The sequence below is a fragment of the Coenobita brevimanus genome, chromosome 90 (genome assembly GCF_032717465.1).
Source record: "Coenobita brevimanus isolate Jiangsu-jjx chromosome 90, ASM3271746v2, whole genome shotgun sequence".
NCBI lineage: Eukaryota > Metazoa > Arthropoda > Malacostraca > Decapoda > Coenobitidae > Coenobita > Coenobita brevimanus.
In genome coordinates this window covers 25,022,961-25,040,930 of record NC_137043.1, presented here as the reverse complement: position 1 = coordinate 25,040,930, position 17,970 = coordinate 25,022,961, and the positions used below count along the sequence as shown (strand labels likewise).

Here is a 17,970-nt window from a genome sequence, read left to right as displayed (position 1 = left end):
GAAATTGGCTGGTGCTTTGAGGGCCTTGATACAAAATAGATGTCTGAGTGTGGAGGCTGCAAGAGGATTGCATAAAGTTGACTGGGTGCCCATAAGGTATGAATGTGAGATTTTTGTGTGGCAGGAGAATGAAAAGACATGAGTATGAGCAGTGGAAATGGGGTTACTGAGTAACATACCACTATGTGAAGTGCATATGTTAGTGTCAGTGAAAGACATGGAGTCGTGTCTTGACAACAGAGCTGAAGAGAGTGTGCTCAGATGAAATGGTAAGTTGAAAAATGATATAAATAGTGTGATAGGTATTTGTGATAGAGTCTGATGGTACGAGAGGGCGTGGTAGGATTAAGAAGATGGTGGACTCACAGGGTAAATTAGAACGGAACTGAGGTAAGTGAACTGACAGGAGTTTTCAGACTGACCTTGTCTGATAGGTAATATAAATCACTTATATATATATATAAAATCATGCCTGTGAGGAAGAATCATGATTCCATTCCAGGAGCTTGAATGGCAAATGAATGGTGTGTGGTTCTTCACTTTTCTTGTTTTCTGCACCCTACTTTACCCCACCCTTTGAGAGCAAAAGGGGGTCGGAATGTTGATGATGATGAAGTGAGAGATGTAATGGCAATGATATTGCAGGAAGGAAGCATTCCAACCAGTCAGAAAAAAAATAAAAGAACACACAATGATTGGTTCAAAAATAAAGAGCTGACTGTGATTAGCCACCATCCATATTTGCACAGTTATGTGGTCTGTCATTGGCCAGTGGCTACAATCCCCATCATTATTAATGCATTGAGTACTTTTCTGTTTATCTTCAAATGTATTGGAGTAAAACTGCTGTATCTAAAAACCATACTTAAGTAAACGTAAAAAGTATTAAAAGAAATGAGAACTGACCTTTTTAAAAACTCGATAACTTCAAAAGTTACCCGAGTATAGAACTCAAGTAAATTTACTTCGTTACACTACAACAATGCAAAAGAGTAATAAGGAAAAGAGACACGGTGAGAATAACTTGTGATGCTGCTAGGGGAAGACCACTGATTACTGGTAACTGGGAAAGGAGAGTTGACCCATTATCATATGTGGCAGAATGACCATAAAAAATAGTTAAATGGGAAGATTCAACAACTTATGTATCGTTTGTAAAGCAATTAAGACCTTCATGAGATGAGACCTAACCAACTCCTCAGTATGGCTGAATGAGGAGGAAAAAATAAATCCTTCAGGTAAATGGGAGAAAAGAGTTAAGCTTATTACTGATATGACTGAAAGAGGAAATGAAATTCAGCTAAATGAGAGATAAATGTGGTTGAAAGAGCACACGAGAAAGGAACATTAAACAGCCGAGAGTTAGCAAACTTACAGGCATGGTTAAAGAGCACAGGAAAAATGACTTTTTGCTAAACAGGAGAGTGTTAATCAATATGTGGATATATCTGAAAAAGCAAAAGATACATGCCTGGAGACTCTTCTGTCATAGTCACACTGCAGAGGAGCTCTCAGGATGGAACATGGCATCAGTGAGATACTCAGATTCATTAGTACTTACAATGGACCCTTTTCTACATATTGCATTGTTAGAAAATGCAGGTTCAATGTAGCAGGGGGGCCGGGGTTATAAGTTTACCACACGGTCCTTGAACTCAATTAAACAGCTCAACATAAACATTATGAATGACCATAAAATTATATTATTTGTTTACAATTACAGCAAACAATACACTAACCATTCAGCATGCCTGTTAAGCATTCCCATATGCACTCAACCCTCGGCTATCACGGGTTCCGCTATAGCGTATCTCGCTATCGCGCCTATATAAAAACCTACCCAAATACCTTTATCATGCACTAAATGCCTGCTATCGCCACCGCAAATGTTCGAAAATTTCAAAAAGGCCATGCTCCAGTGGTTCGCTCAGCCAACAAAAGCTTCACTCCGTGACTGGTCATGTGACGTCAGCGCCAGCTGAGCGCTGATTGACCGCCCGACTGAGTCTCCTGCCCACCAAACCATGCAAGTGCGCACCCTCAGACCGTGAACAGTGATAGCGAGAACAATAACCTTTTTTATGATATGACCATGGTCAACGTACCCCCTCCCCGTCCCCCTACCATCACCCAACATAATGCTGCGGCACCTGGCAAGGAAATAAAGAAGAGGAAAAACCTAAGTTATGCAGATAAACTGGAAATGTGAAACTTACAGAGAACGGCAAGACCAAGCGATGTGTGGGGAAGAAATATAACATCAATGAATCAACTGTGAGGGGTATTTATAAGAATCGTGATCACATCATAAATCATGCTCATTTTTAGACTATTATATATTAATATGTGGTACAAAAAAGGGTATCTTAGGGGTAAATATTGAGGTCATGGCACCAATTAGAATTATTACCATAAGTTCTTCAATTCGGCTATCAAGGTTTTGGCTATTGCGCAGCCATAGCGGGACCAATTGGGAGTGATAGCCGAGGGTTGAGTGTACTCAATACTACTTTATATATTAGATAGAAAACAGTAACAGCCAATCTCATAATTATTGATTCTTTTATGGTAGGAAAACCAGAGGCCTGGCTATCATAAAACAGATCATATACATCACTGGAGAAATCCTATGTTCCTGACACTTTTTTATGACAGAAAAAACTCCGAGAACCTCTTGCCAAACAGAAAAATAAACAAAGTACTGTATATTTGTCAATTAACTTCCTTGCATTTTATATAGGATTCAATGTAAGCATCAAATTCAGGCTTCTTAATCTAATCTTTTTGTTGACAATTCATCAAGGAACTTTATTACAGCATAGACAACCTCCAAACATCACTGCTTTAGCTCATCTAAATTATGATGACAATAACTGCCAATCACATATTACCTATTTCTGGGCCTAGGGGGACCCAGGGCAAGGATACTGTGGTTCAGTTTGTACCAGGTTAAAAAAGCATCCTATTCCCCTGTCAGGACTTTACGTGAAAGAAAAATCTCCAGTCACCTTTTGAATGATCAAACCAGTGCACCTGGGTAAATGGTCTGCACTTAGGGCATAACTTTCACCCCCAGTTTGAGTGCTCTTCCATTCGACTGCCAGGAATCTATAGATACCTCCAATAAGTCTTTGCAAGGCAGATACATTTATGGAATTCCTGAGATCAAAGTATATATATCCATGATATATTCCGTAGTAGCATAATCACAAGTGTCTTACTGTTAAAAATGATTTTTCTGAACTCCGTAATCATACCAAAAGTAAAATAAATTAAAGTACAATATATCAGAATACAACCCTGTATCACTAATCCTTAAAGAAAGACAAACATGTTCTAAATGTGCACTGCACTGACAATGCTGAAAGGGTTAAGGATAAAACAGAAATATCTTATTGCAACTGTAAGGCAAAACCATAAAATCCAGATTCTAAAACAATACCTAATACCACATTACCCATGTGAAGCACAGGTACCCTTAAGTTCAGAATAATGAAGTCATAGGAAGCAAAACTACACTGCTGATAGTATTTTACATGATATACACATACCTGATCACCTCTTGGATTTGAAGCATCCTGTTTAAGGCATGATGTCTCCAATGAAGCATTCTACCACTAAACCACTATCCCTGTCAGCATTTTATATTATGTAAAAATCCCCCCTACCTCTACCACTAGATCACTACTCCCAACAGCATTTTACATGATACAGAAATCCCCAATCACCTCTAGATTTGAAGCACTCTGTGTGAGGCATATCTCCAAATCAGCTCTCTATCAACAGACAACCCGGTATTTATGGTTCCTAGCAAAACCAAGTATGGATAACAAGAATAGGTCAAGGTGATTTACTATGCAGTGCAAAGTAAGAAAATCAAAGATTTTCCAGTCACACTGTATATCAATCCAAAAATACACTCAGGCATTTCTCATTCACCCTGACATGACATAATCTAGATATTTATCTACTGAGTACCCAAATAACTCAAAGTCCAGCTTATATTTGCCAAAAAGCTTTATAAGTTCTGATTTGGTAATGGTGGCAAAATATTTTTTCACTGTATCAGCAGTTTTCCTACCTTTTGTCAGATGCTTCCATGATGGCTTCACTTTATTTTCCAACCCAGCTCTGTGTATCACATAATTCTGATCCCTCTCTAGAGTCTCAAACTTTGCTATGACATCATAATCTACAAGACAGGGTGTGCAGTGGAGGTAATAGGGCATCCAATGGTCATCAGAATAGTAAATAAGATCTGTATCTATAAGGTATCTTATGAATTCAGGGAATGTTGGTTCAGTTCCCTTTGGTTTAGGAATACTGGGGTCATCCATGTCTTGTGAATAGCGAAGGGCTGGTAGTTCACCCAGCTCACCACCTTTTCGATACTTAGCCACAATCTTCTTTCCATATTTCTGGTAGAAGTGCTCAACACCATGTTCCTGCCCTATGTTGGTGTTCTCCAGCTTGTCTCGGAATGCAGACACCAGGCGCTCAAAGGGATGCCGGACAATGAGGAACTTCAAGCATTTGTTTGCTGCCTGGGAAGGTTACAGCATATAGCACGATTTATTGCTGGTAAAAAATCAAATAAACTGAGTATATGATGGAGAGTGCAGTGGAATGACAACACACCTGATGTCAAATTAGAATAAGATGACATGCAAGTTTTTAGACAGAGTACCCCCCGATGAATTCCCTGGAAATGATGCTAGACAATACAAGAAAAAAGAAAAGAAAAGAAAAAATCTTGATTTAAAAACTACAGCATTTACATCAATGACGGCAAATATAAAGAGATAATTAGTACCAAAACACTACTGTATCATTTATAATGGCTCCAACATGCATGCACACGTCAGCCTTGGTCACCTACCAGCAGCTCTCCACAATGCTCGATCTCTGGCAGCCTCCCTATTCAGTCCTTCATCCCTGAGGTCACACTCTATGACCTTATCCCAGGTCTTTTTTAGTATGCCTCTTGCAACCCTACTCTTGATATTCCCACCTCTCACATTCCACACGCAACAGTCATCCTCCATCCTCTCAGTATCCCTAAACCATCTCAATCTACTCCTCCTCATCACAACACCGACATATTCCAGTCTCATCCCTCCTCTCAACTCTTCAATCACAACCCTAGTTCCCCCAAGGCGTTGCATTCAAGGATGCACTACACGTCCATCTAATTAATGCCATTTTTATATGACTGAGCCTAAGAATATCCTCTTCCTTTACTGCCCAGGTCTCACTATCAAACAGCATTGTACTCCTAACACATCCATACACAAAGATTCCTAAACATGGATGGAGAGAGAGTTCAATGTCAGGAGAGGCAACAGCTCCCTAAACTTCCTCCAATCACTTTTTAACCAAGCCACAGAACTAATTCCAGCCCCATCTCTAGCACATAACAAGTCCCCCTAACAACAAAACTCCTCCACACATTGAAGAGACTCTTCTGGAAGATCAATCCCTTTCATGCCTGTCAATCTCTTCAAGCTCTCCTTGACACACCAAATGCACGAATCTGTTACCTCTAATATCACTAAACAGCATCTCTTATGTACCCAATTATCACAAACACTGCACAAGATGGAGTTACTTCCCACAACCTTGTGGCAAACTGCACATGGCCACACTCCCTCTGCTTCGACAGTACCTCCACCAGCCCTAGATATCATCATAACTTTGGTTTTATTTGCATTTACTCTCAAACCCTTGTGCCCCACTATGTCTTTCCACTTCCTTAATCTTTCCTCTGACTCCCTTTCATACCCTGCAATCAACACCAAGCCATCAGCACACAACATCTCCCAAGGGAAATCATTTCTGAAGTTGTGGGAGTTTCAAGCACCATGAAAAACAAGGGGCTCAAGACTGACCCCTGTTGCATGCCAACATTCTCAGAAAACTCATCACTCAAACCTCCACTCAGCATACCTGGGTGTGAGCACCCATATTTGCAGCCATAACCACTCTAATCAGCCACTCCTTGAATTCAAGCTTACTCAATGACCACTTCACTACCCCCTCAGCAGCTCTATCAAAGGCCTTATCCAAATCAAAAAATACAAAGCACAGCCACTGTTTCTTTCCCATGTATTTTTCCTGAAGTTGTTGGACAATAAGGCAACAGTGGTCCCTTTTCCTGGCATAAATACAAACTGCATCTCATCATAATTCACTCTTTCCCTTATTATGCCTTCTAGGACTTTCTCTACTGCCTTTATTAATCTGGTTCAGCAGTTTATGCCTCTATAATTTCCTCTTTCTGGGGCATCACCCTCCCCTTTATACACATTTACAATCACACTCTTCAGCCAGTCATCTGGACAACACACTCATTTACAATCAAAATTATCATATCAGTAACTACACCCATTCCTTTATCTCCTGTGGCCTTCGACATTTCAGCGGTCAATGTGGACACACTGCTTTCTCCAACTGCATCCTGCCTATTGCCCTGTTCACAGTAGCAGCATCAATCAAAGGTCAAGGGTCAAACACTGGATCTATTGACTCCAAACATTCCCTGTTCCAGTCAAATCCTCATTCAGCAACTGGTTATAATGCTCTCCCCAGGCTCTTTAATATCCTTGCTGTCCACCACTACCTTATCTCCATCACTCTCCAAACAATGTTCATCTATGATATCCCTGTTTTCCCTCTTCATCTGATTTGCCATCATATATACCAAGTTCTTCCTTTTGACACTATTTAGTTTATCCAGTAAAGCTCTCTAAGAATCAGATTTTGCCCCATACTCCTCCTTTCCGGCCCTATGCTTGGCAGCCAAGTATTCCTCTTTGTTACCATCCTTTTTCCATTCATGAAAATGTCTTCTTTTATCCTTAACTGTGACTTTACACCCTCATCCCACCATCTTCAGCTGATGTATTTTCTGCCATCACTGGCCTCAAAACTAACAAAGCATATGGGCCTGATGGAGTCCCTCCTGTTGTTCTCGAGAACTGTGCTTCTGTGCTTACACCCTACCTAGGCAAACTCTTTTGCCTTTGTCTGTCAACTTGCACCCTTTCCTTCTTCCTGGAAGTTTGCTCTCATTCAGCCAGTCCCAAAGAAGGGCGACCATTCCCAACCCTCTAACTACTGTCCGATTGCTTTAACATCCTGTATTTCAAAAGTTTTTGAGTCAATTCTCAACAGAAAAATTTTAAGGCATCTTTCCCATCACAACCTTCTTTCTGATCATCAGTATGGGTTCCGTCAGGGACGCTCCACAGATGATCTTCTCACCTACCTTTCAGACTCCTGGTCATCCTCCTTTCGGGACTTTAGCGAAAGCTTTGCTGTTGCACTTGACATCTCAAAGGCTTTCGATTGAGTCAGACATAAATCTTTAATTTCCAAACTGCCTTCTTACGGTTTCTATCCTTTTATCTGTGCCTTCATTGCTAGCTTCCTTTCTGGTCATCCTATAGCCGCTGTTGTAGACGGCCATTGTTCTTCTCCTAGATCTATCAACAGTGGTGTTCCTCATGGCTCTGTCCTATCACCAACACTCTTCCTCTTATTCATCAATGACCTTCTAAGCTGTACATCTAACCCTATCCACTCATACGCTGATGACTCCACCCTTCACCTTCCATTCGGTTCCCGCAACGCCCATCTCAGCAGTTACTTCAACAAACAAGGGATGAGGCTATGGCACACCTGATGTCTGACTTGGCTCGTATCTCTGACCGAGGTAAAAATAATCTGGTTGTTTTTAATGCATCTAAGACTCAGTTCTTACACCTATCAACCCGACAAAATCTTCCACAGGTATACCCACTAAAGTTTAATAATATTCAGCTTGATCTTGCATCATCCTTGAACATGCTTGGGGTTTCATTTAATCGAGACTTATCTTGGAAAGATCATATTACATCTCTTGTAAAATCTGCTTCCAAGAGATTAGGTGTGCTAAGCCGACTCCATTCCTTCTTTACCCCTGCACAATTGTTGACTCTATACAGGGGTTTTATCTGCCCCTGTGTGGAGTACAACTCTCATGTGTGGGAAGGCTCCCCACACACAGCTCTTCTCAATAGTGTGGAGTCAATGGCTTTTCATCTCATTAACTCTCCTCCTCTTACCGACTCCCTTCAACCTCTGTCTCTTCGCTGCACTGTTGCATCTTTATTTCTTTTCTATCGCTACTTCATTGGTCACTGCTCCTCTGAACTGTCTGCATGCATTCTTCCACCTCTACGACGGGCGCATAGCACCCGTCTCTAGCAGCAAACTCTCATCCCTTTTCTGTCCAACTCTCTAATGCAAGAGTTAACCATTACTCCCAGTCCTTCATTTATGCAACAGGTCAACTCTGGAACTGTCTCCCTCTGTCTGTATTTCCTGCTTCCTATGATCTCAAGTCTTTCAAACGCAGAGTGTCCAAGCATCTCAGAATTATTGGATCTTGAATTTGGTTCTCTCTTGTATTTTGTTTTTCTCTTGGAGGGAACTGTTATTGCAGGCTCATGACCTTTGGTTCCTACTTCCTCGCATTTAAAAAAAAAAAAAAATCATGTTACCTTATGACTTGGAAGGCCTCTTGTCCATCCACACAATGAATCAGTGACTCTCAAGAGATTATTCTTAACAGATCTGTACTGTTCATTAACACTTCTGTCTACAGCTCCCTATTCAGCCATCCCTTTACTCATCTTGCTATTGAAGGCATCCCTTACTGCTTATTTTTCACCTTCCATATTTTCCTCCAGGGTGCACACATCCTCTTCTTCACCACTTTCTATGTCATACAGCAGTAATTTCTGTTGCTACACACACTCTCTTTGCTTCCTTTAACTTTAATATCCTTCCCAAACCCCTATCAGCCAACCTGACCGAAAATATCCAATCTGGTTACTATTACCTCCAGACTCAGATGTATGCACCTTACTCTCTCTTTTCCTAAAATGCATGTTGACACAAAAATGCTCATTGCCTTCCCAAATTCGAGCATCCTTTTCCTTTCTCATTCCTTATACTATGTGCACATCCCTCATGCACCCCTTCACATCCTTGAGCTGCTTCACACACGACAATTTTAATCCCCACCCAAAACTACGATCTCATCATCCCCCATACCACCAACCATATCACCATCCCAGAATTCAGATTTTTCTTCATCATCCAAACCCCAACCTGGGAGCATACACTGGTATAACTGATTTCCAAACAATATTTTCATCGCTTTCCCTTCATTTACAGTACTCTCGTGACATTTATGACATATTCCACCCACTGCACCTCCACCAGCATACCTGCACCCCCAAATCAGTTTAAACTTCCTTGCCACAACAGCTTATACCAAGAGTTCTTCCCAACAACCATCCTTGCTGAACCTCACCTGAACCTGACTTCCTGTTGGCAGCAGACATCCACTTGCCTTCTACTAAGAGTCTCCACCACTTCTCCCCTTTCTACCCATCAAACTACCCACATTCCATGATGCCACATTTGGGTGATTTGGTTTTCACAGGCTTGTTTTTGCATTTGTTTTTCATTTTTGACAAGTTGGGTAAATAAAGGAGATGGACCACAGGCCCTGCCCACCCACACAGTCCCAAGTCCCGGAAGGGGATCAGGGACCCACAGCCCACCAGCCGTGGTCAGTGGTTGTGGCAGTGGCCTTGAGGCAAGCTGCCAGGACAGCTACAAGGACAACCTCCAAGTGCAGCATGACACCGTAAGTCTATCTACAGTATCTACCTATATATTGCCAGATGCTTTAATCCCAGAAGGAGTGGCCACAAACAAATCGCCTCTATGTTGCCTTGTCCCCTGCCATTTCTCTGCCCAGTTCCCAGCTTACACACCCCTCTCTCACATACCTCTCCACTCCATCCCTTCATCTTATCCTTGGCCTCCTCCTCCCTCTCCTGCCCTCTATCTCACTAACATACACTCTCCTTGTTAGTCTCTCATTCTCCATCCTCTCTACATCACCAAACCACCTCAACGTATTTCTCCGAATGCTTTCTATCACATCCACACCACAACGCTCCTTCACTTCCTCATTTGTCAGTTCGTCTCTCCATGTAGTTCCACATGCTCTTCACAAATAACTCATTTCCACTGCTCTCACTCTTGACTTGTGTCCTTCCAACAAAGTCCAAGCTTCACTTCCATATGTTAGAGTTGGTAACATAATACTGTCATAGTGACTTTTCTACTACCAAGATCACTTCCTTGTTTCTTATCACTGCTTCCAAAGTACCAGCAACCTTTCTTCCTTGTTGTACCTTTTCAGACACTCCACTCTCCAAACTTCCATCCTTACTCATCACACTACCCACATACTTAAATGGACCCAAATTATACATTTCCTTATCATCCAGCCTCACTGTACATCCAGAAATGTCATCTCTCAAAGATCATAACTTTACTCTTCCCTACATTCACCTTTAGATTCTGTTTCTTGCACACTCTTCCAAACTCATTCACCACGTCTTACAGCTCCCCTTCATCTTCACTTAACATACAGTGTCATCTGCAAACAACAGTACAGGGAGTCTCCAACCGCTGCCCTCTCTCATTAGGGATGCTCGAACATCCACTGCCCTACTTTGTATCTCTTTTAGAACCCCATCCACATACAGATTGAACAACTATTGAGACATGATACAACCCTATTACAATCCAATCTTCAAACAGAAAAATTCACTCAGTTCATTATCCACATGCACCGCAGCCTTAGTCTCCTTGTACATACTCTTCATGACATTCAACAACTTCCCATTTACTTCATATAATCTCAGAATTTTCCACACTCCTTGTCTGTCCATCCTGTCATATGCTTTCTCCAAATCCATGAAGGCTGCATAAAACTTTTGTCCCTTCTCTAGAAACTCTTGCACTAAAGACCTAAGAACCATTATCTCATCTACATAAACTCTTCCCTCCCAAAAACCTCCCTGTTCTTCTCCAACTAATTCCTCTGTTATTTCCCTAATGTTGTCAATTAGTATCCTACCTTATATTTTTCCTATTACACTAAGAAGACAAATGCCTCTATGATTACCACACACTTCTTTTTCCCCTTTTCCTTTGTACAGGGGAATAATTTTTATATACCTGACTTCCAATCCTCTGGGACCCTACCTTCCTCCGAGGCCAATCTGCACATCTTCCATATCCATTTAACTACTCTCTCCCCCATGCTTCAGCATTTCACCACACACTCCATCAATTCCTGGGGCTTTCCCCCATTCCCCTGCCACTTGTACTTGCATTACTTTCATTCTTTATGTTTAACAGTTCCTTAAGCTGCTCTCTCCATCTGCTCACTTTTTCCCCCTTCTCCGACAGCAACCTACCATTTTTACTTATACCCCACAACTAACTTGATTATTACCCTGTCTAACTCTTTACCTCTTTCCAGAACTTTTTCTTACATTCCCCCCACTTTATGCTCAAACTAATTCCAAAATCCTCATCAACTCTCACCTTACTATCTCTTACTAACCTTTTCACCTCTCTCTTCCTCTCTACATATAACTCTCTCTTCCATCTCTCAACTTCTTCCATGCCTCTGCTTCCCATCCACTCACTATATGCCTTCTTTTATGCCACAGCTTGTCTCACCTCTTCATTCCACCATGTTGTTCCATGCACCCTCTTCATCTTCTCTTCACCCCACACACCACCTAACATGCTAAATAGATTTCTTCTGTGAATATCTTGTACACACCTTCCACCTCCCCCATGTGCTCCAAATCATTTTTACCTTATCATTCCTCCACTTCTCTCTTATTTTCTGCCTTTTTTCCATCCTCTTGCAACCTTTCTACCCTCCTTGTTAGGACTACTTCCTCCTGTCCTTCCCTCCTTCCATTCCTCCATTGCAACTGAACCTTGACTTTCACCACCACCACACAATGATCAGAAATTCCACTCCCCAAACCTATGTATGCTCTTGCATCCATTAAACACCTCATTTTATCATCTACATACTCATAATCAATCATCGCCTTCTGTTTATTCAGTTCACCACCCATCCTTCTCATCACTCGCCACATATACCTGTGGATCACTTTGTGCCTAAAGCGGGTACTGACTATCACCAACCCCCTCCCTGCACAATGTCCACTAGAGCACTGCCATTCTCATCCACTTCCGCAGGCACACCCCACTCACCAACTACTCCATCCACCATCACATTCCCTACTTTTCCATCCATATCCCCAATCAAAACACTCTCTCATTCCTTTCAAACTTTTCCATGCACACTGTAAGTGCCTCATCATTATACAACCACTGATAGGGCAGCCTCCTAGGGGACCACCCCCAGGTTCTGGCCCCTCTCTCTACTGGATGGAAGTTGCAGCCTGGGAACTGCAATGCACTGTACCCTCAGGCACAGATCCGAGCCCCATCTTATCCTGGTTCCAGAACTGTGCTGACGAAGCCTGCATCACACCTCCCCACTGCCACTAGGAAGTGAGGCATAGCTTTCTCGCTGCATGCCCATGCCAGTGCCAACCTGTGTCATAGCAGGGCGCACTGTGTGGTATGTGTGTAAAGCATAAGACTGTTTGTGAAAAGTGTTTTGGGAGAGTATGTTGTCCTACTCTCCGTGTTAGTGTCACACTGAAAATGGTCAGCAAAGAGGTTTCTTGAGGGCTGGTGAAATAGGAGTTCCAGTACTCCCTATGGTCAGTATTCCCATCCTCTTTGGAAGTACCACTCTGACTGGCCGATGCTAAAGCCTACAGCATTTTCACTGCGATTATACTGTACTGTACTGTACTATACTGGATATACATCATTATTAATCCAAAACTGTTTGCTGTCATTCTTCTCACTTACACTGTCTCTTCAGCTGCCTTTTTAAACTCCTCCAGCCCAAAGGGCGTTAATAATATTTTGTTCTTCCTATTACTAGATGATAATATTCAGCTTGGGAAAGCACCATAGCAATGAAAAGGCCTAATGAAGGACATTGTCCAGCCCCTCCAACTTGAAAAGTCTCTTTTAGTGCTTCCACATCGGGTGGCATGTTGATGTGCCACTAAGCAAATGTCTGCAGCCATAGGCACGTAAACATGTTCTGAAAAGTCTCTTTTAGTGCTTTCACATTGGGTGGCATGTTGATGTGCCACTAAGCAAATGTCTGCAGCCATAGGCACGTAAACATGTTCTGGACTTTTTATATTTGCATGCCAGTACTGGGGGACCAATAGTGGTTCATGTATCAGGAGGTGGCAAGACTGAGATGTTGCCATCACAGGAGGACTATTTTACTGTCTATAATTTTCGTAACGTACTAGAAGTACAGTATGTTGAGGCATGAGGTACGAGATGTTTTGCTGCCATGGCCGCCTACTTGGATCTGATGGAAACGATGTCTGATGACTCATATTATGTTGTCACATGAAAGTGAGTGGAAATAAAGTGCTATTAGGGGAAAAAAAAAAAAAAAAAAAAAAAAATTGAGACACTCATTTTACTGAATGGCATAAGACTTGCAGTGGAGAAGTTCCAACACTACAGGTTTTGACAGCTCACCACACAGGTAATTACTATTAATTTTTTTACATGGTGGCTCAGCGAAAGAGCGCCTGACTCTGGACGGAAGGGTCGTGAGTTCGCACTGCACCCAGGTAAGCTGTCATGCCGGGAGAGGTAGTGCTCTTCTGTCACCTAGTTGGTTATAGCAATCGTGGCTCAGTGGGTCAGGGTGCTCTGACCAAAGGGTCGGAGGTTTGAGTCCACCTAAGAGTCATTGGTAGACATCATAAAGGGAATCCGGTCATAAAGTGCTACACGCTCCAAAACCTAAGTCCTCTACCCAGGGGCAACACCTTAGCCCTTATTGACAAAAGGGGACATGGAGTAAAAAAAAAAATATTAGACATCATTTTACTCAGGAAATTATAGTCTATTTTTTGGTGTGGAATATTCTATCAAAACAATTCTTTTTATATACCTCAAGACCCCTGGGTGTGGGACATCCAGCCAAAAAAAAAAAACATCCAAAGTGGAATGGTTAAGCTGAAAAAAGAAGGAGATAGCAGGAATAATATTTTTTAAATATATCACTGAATAGAAGAGATTAATCTTTGCCTCTCACTATGCTACTATCAGCTAGTTTACTATCCCATACCTCTCTTTCTTCACATCTACAGCCCTACTCATCTTTCCCTTCTCCTCTTTACTAATCTGCTGCTGTCTTTCATTATTCTACTATCTACTAATTTACCATCCCATATATTACTTACGTGCTTTCTTCACAAATACACCCTTACTCAGCTTCCCCTCTTCCTCTTTATTAATATGTTGCCTCCTTACCTACCTAACCATCCCTGTTGCCCATTCATCCTTACCTGTTCAGCCTCAAAGTATTCCAGTGCCGGCCACACTTCCCTGGCCACGTGTGACACCTGCTTACGTGTGTTGCGTACATATGTTTCTGATACCCCTGCCAGAGTGAGGAAGGTGTACAGCCAGGATGTGGATGCAGCCTTGTAGACAGGGCACCAAGCTAGTCCATCAGCTCTGTTGTGGATGTATAGGATGATTGTTTACAGTGATAGTTTGGCCTTTGAGAAACACAGTATGTGCAGTTAGGATCAAAAGTTTGCTTATGGTACTATTCCACAACATTCACCTCACATTTAGGGGCATGTCCATCTGTCCATCACTTTCCTCCCTGATGCAATATATCAAAGACAGCCTCTATGGGCAGAAAAACATACCAAACCTTTCTCAGTCTTAGAATTTATGCCACCGGAAGGCAGTGAGAAATGGAAGTGGTGGAACAATAAGTGATCTTACACCCCTGACTGAACAGGATACCAGCCTGATGCCAAACACAACATACAGAAATTCTACCTTAGAAATGTAGCTGTGATTTTGAGAAACCCTGCTTTAAAAGAATCAGAAAATTATTGGCTTTTAATAATTTTTGCAGTTGGGGGAAATTCAGTTTGTCCTGCTCTCACATGACATAATTCAACAATGAGTCACACTTAAAGTTAACAAACACAATACATGACACCTCTGAGATCTATTTGTACCTCTTGATCTACAGTATTGGGAAAAGCATCATTACATCTTAAAGGAACATCTGTTTCTTACCCTATTCAATCTATGCAGCCCACACACATCAGTGGGAAGGACCGTGTTTCAGGAAATTGTTCCTTTCGCCATGACCTACTACATCGGTTCTTTTTTCAGTGAGGAACGAAATGAGGACCAACAATCCAATTTTAAGTATTGTAATTCCAAACTGTCTAACATCCCTCGTCCCCCACCCCCTTTTAAAGAGTAGATGACAGAGGAAAATTTTGTTGATGCAGCACAACTTTCTTTTACAGTCCACCAAAAAACTCTTTTATCGTCTAACAGTCAGACATAGGCATCTGTTAGCAGCTACTCATCAATCATTTCAAAGTTCAATGATACAATAATTGTTTACAAAAAAAAAAAATAAATAAAATAAAAAATAAACAAAAGTAGGCCATAATGTAGAAAATTTGTTGGAAAAATAAACAACACTATTTACTGTAAAAAATAAAGAAGGTTTATCCAGTCGATACGAATCAATCCAACGTTGCCTAAGAAAATCATGCATGGTTGTTTGTTAGAAATTTATTATAACAGACTGTAGACATTTCATTACAACATCATTCATTCGTTCATCATCCAATCCTATGTTGCCCCATCAGAAGTGTAAGGGCCCGGCACTAGGCATGTTGGTCCTGACATTCAAGATGAGAGTGACCAGCCTCACTCATCCCTGAGTGACATTATGTGAGCAATAAACCCCAACCATCCCCTGGACATAAACCTTCACCAGCTGGATCTGATTGGAGCGCCGTAATTACCTACTAAACCACCAGGTGCCAAAATTTGGTTATATGGTTGTCACCCACCATTGTAAATGGTTTCCTGGTGTACAGGAAACCATTTGGCTTGTCATTCAGTGTAGAGTCACCCATAGCCTGAAGGAAGAGGAAAGAATGAAGGAAAGAAAGACAGAAGAGGGGTGTAGTCATCCGTAGGCAGAAAGACGAGGAAAGAATGAAGGAAAGAAAGAAGAGGATAGAAGGAAAGAAGGATGGAGGAGAGGAAAGGGCAGACACCCGTAAGCAGCACTACGTCGAGTGAGTGGCTTTTAAAATGTAAAATTCATGAAGCTGATGCTTAATGTTATGATTTAGTTTACATAATGCTTGAAAAGGACTTGCTGAAAGACTTCTTCATCAAGCTCAACACGCCAATATCACCCAGTGTCCTCGTGGAAAGGGTCATTCTTTGGGAAAGGACGTTCTCAAGCCAAAATCGTCAGGGTTCTGTGACAGCCATATTGAAATGCTAGTACTGCTGAAGGGAAACTTGGTCATTTAACTTATTATCATCATTATTATTATTATTAAAATTATTATTATCATTGTTACTATTATTATCATCCAATCCTAAGCTGCCCCATGAGAAGCGTAGAAGCCCGGGGCTAGGCAAGTTGGTCTATCTATCTATTGCCAGACGCCTCAATCCCATATGCGGTGGCCACAAACAAATCGCCTCCAAGTCGCCCTGTCCCCTGCCATTTCACTGCCCTGCTCCCAACTCACACCCCCCTCTCTCATATACCTCTCCACCCCATCCCTCCATCTCATCCTCGGCCTCCCCCTCCCTCTTCCCCCCTCCACCTCACTCACATACACTCTCTTCGTCAGTCTTTCACCCTCCATCCTCTCCACGTGGCCAAACCACCTCAGTGTGTTCCTCATAACGCTTCCTATCACATCCACATCTACACCACAACGCTCCTTTATATCTTCATTCGTCAGCCTGTCTCTCCATGTGACTCCACAGGCTCCTCTTAAATAACTCATTTCCACTGCTCTCACTCTTGACTTGTGTCCTTCCAGCAACGTCCAAGCTTCACTTCCATATGTTAGAGATGGTATCACAATACTGTCATGTAGTAACTTTTTCACTTCCATGCTCACTTCCCTGTTTCTCATCACTGCTTTCAAAGAACCAGCAACCTTTCTTCCCTGCTGTACCCTTTCAAGCACTTCACCCTCCAAACCTCCATCCTTACTCATCACACTACCCAAATACTTAAACGTACTCACATTTTCCAATTCTTCACCAACCAACCTCGCTGTACATTCACTGACTTCACCTCTCTCAAAGACCATCACTTTGCTCTTCCCTACATTCACCTTTAGATTCCATTTCTTACACACTCTCCCAAACTCATCCACCAAGCCTTGCAGCTCCCCTCCGTCTTCACTCAACAACACATTATCATTTGCAAACAACAGTACAGGGAGTTTCCAAACACTATCCTCTCTCACTAGGGCCACTCCAACATCCACTACCCTACCTTGTGCCTCTTTTATTACCCCATCCATGTACAGATTGAACAGCCATGGAGACATGACACATCCCTGTTTCAACCCAACTTTCAAAGAGAAAAATTCACTTAGTTCACCATCCACACGCACTGCAGCCTTCGCACCATCGTACATACTCTTCACAGCATTCAACAACTTCCCATCTACTCCATATATTCTTAACACTTTCCACAATCCTTGTCTATCCACCCTGTCATAAGCTTTCTCCAAATCCATGAAAGCCGCATACAACTTCTTTCCCTTCTCTAGAAACTTTTCCACTAAAGACCTAAGAATGAATATTTGATCTACACAACCTCTTCCCTTCCTAAAGCCTCCCTGTTCTTCTCCAACTAATTTCTCTGTTCTTTCTCTAACTCTGTCAATAAGTATCCTACCATACACTTTTCCTATTATACTAAGAAGACAAATGCCCCTATGATTATCACACACTTTTTTTTTCCCCTTTTCCTTTGTACAAGGGAATAATTATACCTGATTTCCAATCCTCCGGGACTCTACCTTCCTCCCAGGCCAATCTGCACGTCTTCCACATCCATTCTACTACTATCTCTCCCCCATGCTTCAGCATTTCACCACACACTCC

The 17,970-nt window shown here is 42.0% G+C and overlaps 1 protein-coding gene across 1 annotated transcript in view; it reads right to left on the bottom strand.

Moving 5' to 3' along the window:
• Positions 1–3,554: 3,554 nt before the first annotated feature.
• The window catches only part of LOC145411638 (uncharacterized), a 49,742-nt gene continuing 35,326 nt past the window's right edge, over positions 3,555–17,970 (bottom strand). The window contains exons 4-5 of the mRNA XM_080281645.1: positions 14,340–14,511; positions 3,555–4,544 (exon numbers count right to left, since the gene is read on the bottom strand). Of these exons, the coding sequence (XP_080137771.1) occupies positions 3,936–4,544; positions 14,340–14,511 (781 nt within the window). The 3' untranslated portion in view covers positions 3,555–3,935. The remainder of the gene's footprint in view (positions 4,545–14,339; positions 14,512–17,970) is intronic.